The following is an 8,109-nucleotide window of genomic DNA, read 5'->3' on the forward strand; positions in this document are numbered from 1 at the left end:
TGGGGGAGGTAGAGGTGGTGGTGGTGGTGGTGGTGGTGGTGGTGGAGGAGATGGTGATGGTGTTGGTGTTGGTGATAGTGATAGGGATGGCAGTAGTGGTGATGCCACATGGCGGTAGTGGTGATGGTGGTGACAGTGTTGGTGGCGACAGTGTTGGTGGTGACAGTGTTGATGGTGATGATGGTGGTGGAGGTGGAAGTATTGGTGGTGGTGGCAGTGGGGGTGGTGATGGCAGTGACGGTGTTGGTGATGACGGTGAGGATACTGGTGACAGAGGTGATAATGACGGTGGTGCTTATGGGGGTGATGGAGGAGGTGGTGGTGATGGTGGTGGAGGTGGAAGTATTGGGGGTGGTGATGACGGTGAGGATACTGGTGGCAGAGGTGATAATGACGGTGGTGATGGTGGTGAACGTAGAGAGTACATCCACAGCAGTCTGGTTGCTTTTGCTCAGGGTCCTTTGAGAGCGTCACAGTGTGGGTCTGTGCTCAGTGTCAGTGAGAGAGAGTTACACTGGAGTCTTCAAAGCCATTGTCAGGATGTATGTTAATTTAAAACACTTGCAGGCCAGCCTTTATTTGCCTTATTTTCTAAGAAGGGGCCCAGACCTGGTCATTGAGTGTAAATTTAATGATGCAGTTCCCTGCTGTTTTTTTTAAACGAGTTGCATCCACAAAGCAACGTCTACTTTTCCGTTTTGACTTCCTTTAGTTCGTCAGAAATTTAAAGATGTTTGCAAAGCTCTTTGGGTGAAGCACCTGCTAGGTAGACTTCAGCTGATTTCTAGCCCCTCCGCTTTATCACGGCTTCCCCGCGTGTTCTGCTGTCTCTTTGTACTCGTGTTCCTTTGTCTTTCTTAGGATCTAATGAGGTCATCACAAGAACAAACACAGCTGCTTGTCAGCAGGGTGTGGACAGTGAAGGTCACCCACTTTTGGGCAGGATGCGCTTAGCTGGTGGGAGGGGCCCTGTGGGCACACAGGGCGTGCTGAGGACCCTGTTCCATGTGGCTGTCAGAGGGAAGGTAGGGGCAGGCTGTCACTTCATCACTAAACAGACAAATGAAAGCACTTGTGTGTGGATTCAACCAAAAAGGACGATGTGTCTGGCGCAAATGTCTGCTTTTTGATGATTCCTCATAGAACAGGTTTACTGTGCTGTATCTTACCTTGCTGTGGTCTTCCTTGGAAATGACAGAAGTGCCACTGAAACCTCACCCCTTTGGTGTGGGGCCGAAAAGGGAGGGCACAGTCTCCCCCCGGGAGAGTGGACGTGAGATGATACAGGGGCATGAGCATTGCGGGAGTGTGAAGTGAGGGCTGAGGATAAGCCCTGGACGTCTGGACGCAGTTTTAAAGTCAGAGACGAATGGAGGAGATGGGAAGGGCGGCGGATGCTGGGAGGGAAGGGCGGGAGTGGCGGATGTGGTCCCGAGGTGTGTGTGACTTCTGGGCCCCCACCTGCATCAGCAGCACTCCGACCCCCAGCTCACACGCTGTGCTCCTCGTAGGTGCTCGCAGTGAGGATTGACGACCTGGACCACCTCCCGGAGACCACCACCATCGATGCCTCCTCCATCGGCATTGTCCAGGTGAGCAGAAATGGTGGGGTAAGCAGCAGACACTTGCAGAAGGGACCTGAGGGCCTTGGACAGGCCGGGAGGGAGCAGCTTCTAGGCCCGTGGCCAGCGTCACCTGTTTGCTTGGCTTCTTTTTCCCTCAGAACCTTTTAGATAATCTTCTAGTTTCTGTAGTTTCTATGATCTCAGTTCGTTGAATACTGGTGTTTCTCACTTTGGAAAGCATGTTTTCTAGATAAAATTAGAAATTAGAACAATTGGCTGGGTGCGGTGGCTCATGCCTATAATCCCAGCAATTTGGGATGCCAAGGCTGGCAGATCACTTGAGGTGAGGAGTTTGAGACCAACCTGGCCAACATGGCGAAACCCTGTCTCTACTAAAAATACAAAAATTAGCCGGTTGTGGTAGTGCATGCCTGTAATCCCAGCTACTAGGGAGGCTGAGGCAGGAGAATTGCTTGAACCCAGGGGTTGGAGGTTGCAGTGAGCTGAGATAGCACATTGCACTCTAGCCTGGGTAACAGAGTGAGACTCCATCTCAAAAATTTAAAAAAATGGAAATCAGAATAGTCTTTAAACTGTTACAAGCAAAATTAGTTTACTGATTAGATGAACTTACTTTTTAAAGAAATTCTTAGTTAGCAGAAGTTTCTTTATTACAAAGAGTGCCATGCTCTCAGTGGTCCCAGATTACGTTTCTGCCTCTTGTTCTGAGATAGTGCCTTAGAGCACAGTCTTGATGGAGGTGGCCGTGTCCGGCTGAGTGACGTGTCCGGCTGAGTGACGTGCAGCAATGCCGCTCCAGCCAGACCCCACAGGCTGTTTCTACCTTGGGCGAGTCACAGGCATGGGGGCAGGGACGTCCCACCGTGACCACAGTGTAGGCCTCCACTGGGTCTGTCTGCCACTGGGTTAGGACCGAGTCGTGTGGAACGGCGTGAGAGGAGTCCAGGTGAACCCTCAGCAGCCACCAGTGCCCCGCAGCCTCTGTGAGCCTGAGCGAGCCTGGCCGTGGAGCTGGCCCAGTTCAGAAGATGGGGTCGCAGCCCGGCAGCGCCTGGGATACTTGCAGGGAAGCATGCGGGAAGGGGACCCGCTAGGATCATCACTGCAGCGGGGCCCTCATTTCCTGTCCCAAACGGAGATGACCCCACAGTTTTGTGGTCAAACCTATTTTAATTCAAAATGGTTTTTCACAGTGAATCCGTTTCAGCTTTGGGAAAGGGAGCCCTGATTTGAAAGTGCTTTCAGCCTTGCTCTAGGAGCTCCCCAGGGCAGAAACATTTCTCTTTACCCAGTGGCTAAAAAATTAGTTTATAAAAAGTATTTACATTTTAGCATAAAATATGACTTGTATGTGTTCAAAAAAAAAAAAAAAAACTGCAACTAAAGGGACTTGCCCAGATCCTTAGAAATACAAGAACCAGCTGTGGTCACGCTGTTTGCTGTGGCAGCTTGGTGGCCCACGAGCCTTCCCACTGATCCAAGAGTGTGTCCAGGACGGTGCTGGGGCTGCCCTGGTCACTGAGTGACGTGACCGACTCACCTGATTTTCTTGCAGCCTGAGCTGACTCTGGAGCAGGAAGATTTGGCCGAAGGGAAGCACGGGAAAGCTGCCAAGCGAAGTCACAAGAGAAAGCAGAAGCCAGAAGAGGAGGCGGGCGCTCCGGTGCCCGAGGACGCCACCTTCAGTGAATACTCAGAGAAAGAGACCGAGTTCACAGGCAGCGTAGGCGACGAGACCAACTCTGCAGTACAGAGCATTCAGCAGGTCGGTTTGCTGCTTCATGCTCTGATTAGGTGCCAGTCACTTTAGCCAGAGGCAGCTTTCCCTGAGCATGAGAGCCCTACGTGTGTGCGACTCCTGCTGTTTTTACTATACACGGTGCACGTGGTGGGCTTCATGTGGCTGGAGGCAGCAGACATATTCTATTATTCACTCAAGCGTGTTTCATGTAAGCATTTCTGAGTTCTGACCTACGAGCCATGCCTGTCACTGTTGGTAGCAACATACATTCGAGCATGTTGAAGAGAGGTATCCCTGCCCGGATGGGAAGTAGGCGGGCTGTTTGCAGTTTGGGGAGATCATGGATGGCCTGCCCAAGTGCCCGTATGGTGAAAGCTCAGCCCTTGCCTTTGCCGACCAGCCGGAGAGCAAGGACCTGCAAAGCAGAGGATGCCTCAGTCTGGAAGGGTAAGGCAAGGATGGGATTGGCCCACAGTCCCACTGTCCTGACGGGAACCTTCCATCATGCTCAGCCTGCGTCACTGTTGCTTTTGAAGCGTCTGAGTGTTTGATCAGTCTGTCTCAGACTGCACATCTCTCTCTTGTTTTGGGGGATGGTCATCATGATTGCAAAAGTTCCTCATTTATTTGGCTTTTCATCACTCTCCATGAAAGAGAATGTGTTCTCTTATTAGCAATTGGTACTGCAGATATTTTTATCGTTCTTTTTAGTTTTGCAGTGGGATTTTCATTTACCAACAGCAGGGCACTTTAGGGGATTGAGTGGAAAAGAAAAAATCTATTTTCTGTCTTTTCATGCTTACTTTTTTCTGTTTGTTTTTTTTTCTAGCCAGTGAAATTAATATGTTTCTCATTGCCTTCATGATTGTGTGTGTTTCTTGTTTTTCTTTTCCGCTGGAATTTTTCCAGAACAAAATTAACTTCGTTTCCTCTTTCACCAAAGAACGTCGTGCTTCCTGTTCCTGGGGCCGGGCGTGTGGTTATTCCAGCGCGTAACAGAACGCACCCTGGGGAGATCCCTGTGTTCTCCCTTTCACAGAAATAATGAACTGATTTTTGTTGTGTGTGACTCTTCCAGGTAGTGGTGACCCTGGGTGACCCAAATGTGACCACACCGTCCAGCTCAGTCGGCTTGACCAACATCACCGTGACCCCCATCACCACTGCAGCTGGGACTCAGTTTACCAATCTCCAGCCGGTGGCCGTGGGGCACCTTACCACCCCTGAGCGCCAGTTACAGCTGGACAACTCAATCCTGACCGTGACCTTTGATACCGTCAGTGGCTCTGCCATGTTGCACAACCGCCAAAATGACGTCCAGATCCACCCCCAGCCCGAAGCCTCGAACCCACAGTCTGTGGCCCACTTCATCAATCTGACCACCCTGGTCAACTCCATCACGCCCCTGGGGAGCCAGCTCAGTGACCAGCACCCACTTACATGGCGGGCAGTGCCCCAGACTGACGTCCTGCCGCCCCCACAGCCGCAGGCGCCCCCGCAGCAGGCGGCCCAGCCCCAGGTGCAGACGGAGCAGCAACAGCAGATGTACAGCTACTGAGCTGCCTTAGCGAGACTCAAGCCAGGGACTGCAGAGGGATGTTTTCTGTTTAGATTTGTTTGCTGGATACCAAACAAACAAAGTCATGCATTGCAATGTAAGGCTGACTTAGCTTTGCGGAATATCTCCACATCACCCCCAGCAACCATTGCGGTCTGTCAGCTTAACTCTAGCAGTGACCTCTGGCAGGCAGGCGTTTTAAACTAGTTGAGGTTCTACACTATGCCTTACCAAGGCAGTAAGTCCTGGGCCGGGGCTCCAGCCGCTGCCCCTTACAGAACCAGTGTTCGCTTGACACACGGTTTGGGAAAGTGAAGCCGAGAGAGAAGCAGGATTGTCAGAGGCAGGAGATCAGTTATTCGGAACGCAAACGGTTCGTTTTCTTTTTTCCTTTAGGACTTAGTTCCTGTATGAGGACACAGACAGTATTCACAGGTGGCAGCAGGCAGCAGGGAACGTTCTGTCCTCGCTTCTGGATTGTTTTGCAAGTGAGCAGATAGAAGTTAAAGTCACATTTATTCTCTTTGAACTCTGAGTTGAGTCGGTTCTTATACAACTATGGGCTGAAACCACATGGGCGGTGTGCCAGGCTGCACGTGATCCTCCAGCCTTCAAGGTCATCATGGGCAAGGGGTCACATGAGGTCATGGACTCTGGCTCAAAAGCCATGTTCGTATTATCCGTGAATCGATTTCCAATAGAGTTTTTCCTTTCTTGTTTTTTTTTAACTTTATTTCAAACATACATTATGTATTCAAGACTGTTACAGCCAACATTATGTTTTAGTTTTATGTTAACATGATCAAGTCGTGTGCACTGTAGGACCGTCGGTCCCTGTCCGCCCGCCACAGCTGCCCAGATGCAGGGGGTCACATGCTGTGGTGAGGAGTGAGCCTCCCTGCTGCCCCCAACGGCTCCTCCGGGTTGTCTCAGGATTCTGTACAATCCAAATGTGTTCACTGGCTGAAGCCCAGCCAGAATCCCCTGAGTGGAAGAAATGGGGGGAAATTCATGTTTTCCGTCTGTTTAAACTTTAATTCCAAAGGTTGGTGTATTCAAAGACCAGTTTCTTATAAAAATATTGAAGGAGTTTGGCTCTTTACCGTGGAAAAGTGTAGGTATTTCTGAAACACAGAGAAAATGCTATTTCCTGCCAGAGCTAATGAAATCAGAGAGGTTAGTCCACTAATAGAAGCATGAATTGCCCCTAAAACTAAATGTGTGGCTAACAGCCAGGTCTGCCTGTGCGGGGACACACGCTGTCGTGTTGTGAACCAGTTTCTGGGGAAGGGGCCAGGGGCGGGGTGGCAGCCAGCCCCCGCTGCTGCCCACCACAGAAACACTGAGAGGTGGGGGGAGAGGTTTGCTCCTAACTTTCCTGGTACTCTTTTTAACACCGATCACAGTGAGAGGATACACCTGCCTTAACGCGTCCGTCTTTGCCAGTTGTCCCAGATCCTGTACTCACGGGGGTCCATCTTGAAGAAACACTGACATGGCTCAGTGATGGATAGCGAGCAGTCCCGGTGTTGCCAGCAAAGCAAGGGATGGTTGTGTTTCTCAAAATGCAGCCTTCTCAGCACTTCACCGCACTCCAAACAGCAGACTTTTGAAGATGGGGCTGGAGTTTGTTTTGTGCAATACAAGCCTTCATGAACTAAGGGAAGTTCCTCCGCAGGCGGCGTGCAGAAGGCTCTCCAGGGCTCACCTCCCCACCGTCACTCGTGCCCAGCTCTCACCTCTCGGTTGAATTAATAGTGGGAGATCATTTGACTTTTAATTTATGAGAATTATTTTATGTTATTTATGTATATAATTAACTGTTTTATACATAGTAGTTTCATCAAATGAATCGGGCTCGGGGTAATACTGTCTCCATTCTCCAGATACAAGTGGTCCAGGCATCCACGGAATCAGCAGGAGACCAGGGCTCCTCAGATATATTTTTTAAAATCAATATCAATTTTTTTTTGCCTTTGCCCAATCTAAAGGGCAGATGACCTCGCAGAGACTCCCAACGGGCCTTGGGCTCATGACGAACCATCCACTAGCATTGATCTTTTACTCCTCTTCCCTATAAAATAAAGGCCTTGGAAATCACAGTTTTATTTTTTTAAAGAAGTTGTTTTAGTGCCTAGAGTAAGACCGCATCAAATGTTTTTACAGAACTTAATTTAGATCGCGTGGCGTATACCGCTGTTTATCTCAATGCACAGACACCTCATACTTCTTGTTCTAAGTGAGAATTCTAAAGAAAAATCAAACTCCCAAGTTCTCTGTAAACATACGTGGTCTTAATAGGGTCCCTGTCCGAGGCAAAGTGGGCTGTCTTAAAGCAACTGCTACAGATTTGCATAAAAGAACCCAGATAGCAAAATACAACAGCCAAGTACCACCCAGCCAGAAGAGTCCTCAGCTGTACGCGGTTCTGCATACTGATCATCATGACAGGAAGTATTTTGTTTTTCTAACTGATCCAAGGTGCACAGACGTATCCATAAAGGAAGACGTTAGATCCAGCCACTGTGGCCACCAGGCTCTGTGGGCCCATCTCAGTGGAGGGTTTGTTTTGGACCCGTGGCTCCGTGCAGCTGTGGGCAGTGCCTTCCATTGGCGGGAGTCCTGCAGACAGGCCACAGGTATAGCCGCTCCCCGTGAATCCCGGTGTCTGGGTTGAGAAGGGGCCCGGGCCTCCGGAATGCTCTAGTGTGTGACGTGTTCTCAGGAAAATGTTCTGTGCCAAGTGCTGCCTCACCGTGTCCAGCGTGGAAGGGCGCTGGAAGGCCCGGCGCAGAAGGCAGACCCCCCATTCCTCTACCGTTCCCATCTGCAGCATCCAAAGGCGGAAGGCTCGTGGCTTCCCTGCTAGAGGCGGCATCTCGGACTTTCCCGTTGGATTTTGAGGCATTAAAACGGTTTGGAGATGTTGGGTGTATTTCGTGTCCCATCAGTTTGTACGATGAATAAAAGGTGCTGTGACCCGTGTTTTTCAGCTGCTGGTCTTCTGCTCCCACTGCCTGCTAGGGAAGGTGGCGCAGTTTGTATACTTTGAGAATGCTCGCAATTCCTGCTGTCAGCTACATCTTGATTCCTCTCAGGTCCAGCACCCATAAAATGTTTGGGTTATTTGAAATGTTCTCTGAGATATTGAGCTGCAACAAAGAGGGGGCATGTAGCATTTCTTCTAAAGCTTAGATCAAGAGAGAACAGGCACAAAAAGGATC

General features: G+C 50.1%; 1 protein-coding gene across 7 annotated transcripts in view; it reads left to right on the forward strand.

The window, feature by feature from the left end:
• Positions 1-7,877, forward strand: part of PRDM15 (PR/SET domain 15) — an 83,534-nt gene extending 75,657 nt beyond the window's left edge. For 5 of the 7 annotated variants that reach the window (XM_037742062.1, XM_037742059.1, XM_037742064.1 and 2 more), the window contains 3 exons: positions 1,512-1,592; positions 3,142-3,351; positions 4,406-5,879. In XM_037742062.1, the coding sequence (XP_037597990.1) occupies positions 1,512-1,592; positions 3,142-3,351; positions 4,406-4,885 (771 nt within the window). In that variant the 3' untranslated portion in view covers positions 4,886-5,879. Of the gene's footprint in view, positions 1-1,511; positions 1,593-3,141; positions 3,352-4,405 lie in introns of all 7 variants that reach the window. The other 2 variants (XM_017538608.2, XM_017538609.2) reach the window with 2 other exon arrangements.
• Positions 7,878-8,109: the final 232 nt, after the last annotated feature.

This window comes from Cebus imitator, unplaced genomic scaffold (assembly GCF_001604975.1).
Source record: "Cebus imitator isolate Cc_AM_T3 unplaced genomic scaffold, Cebus_imitator-1.0 Scaffold112, whole genome shotgun sequence".
NCBI lineage: Eukaryota > Metazoa > Chordata > Mammalia > Primates > Cebidae > Cebus > Cebus imitator.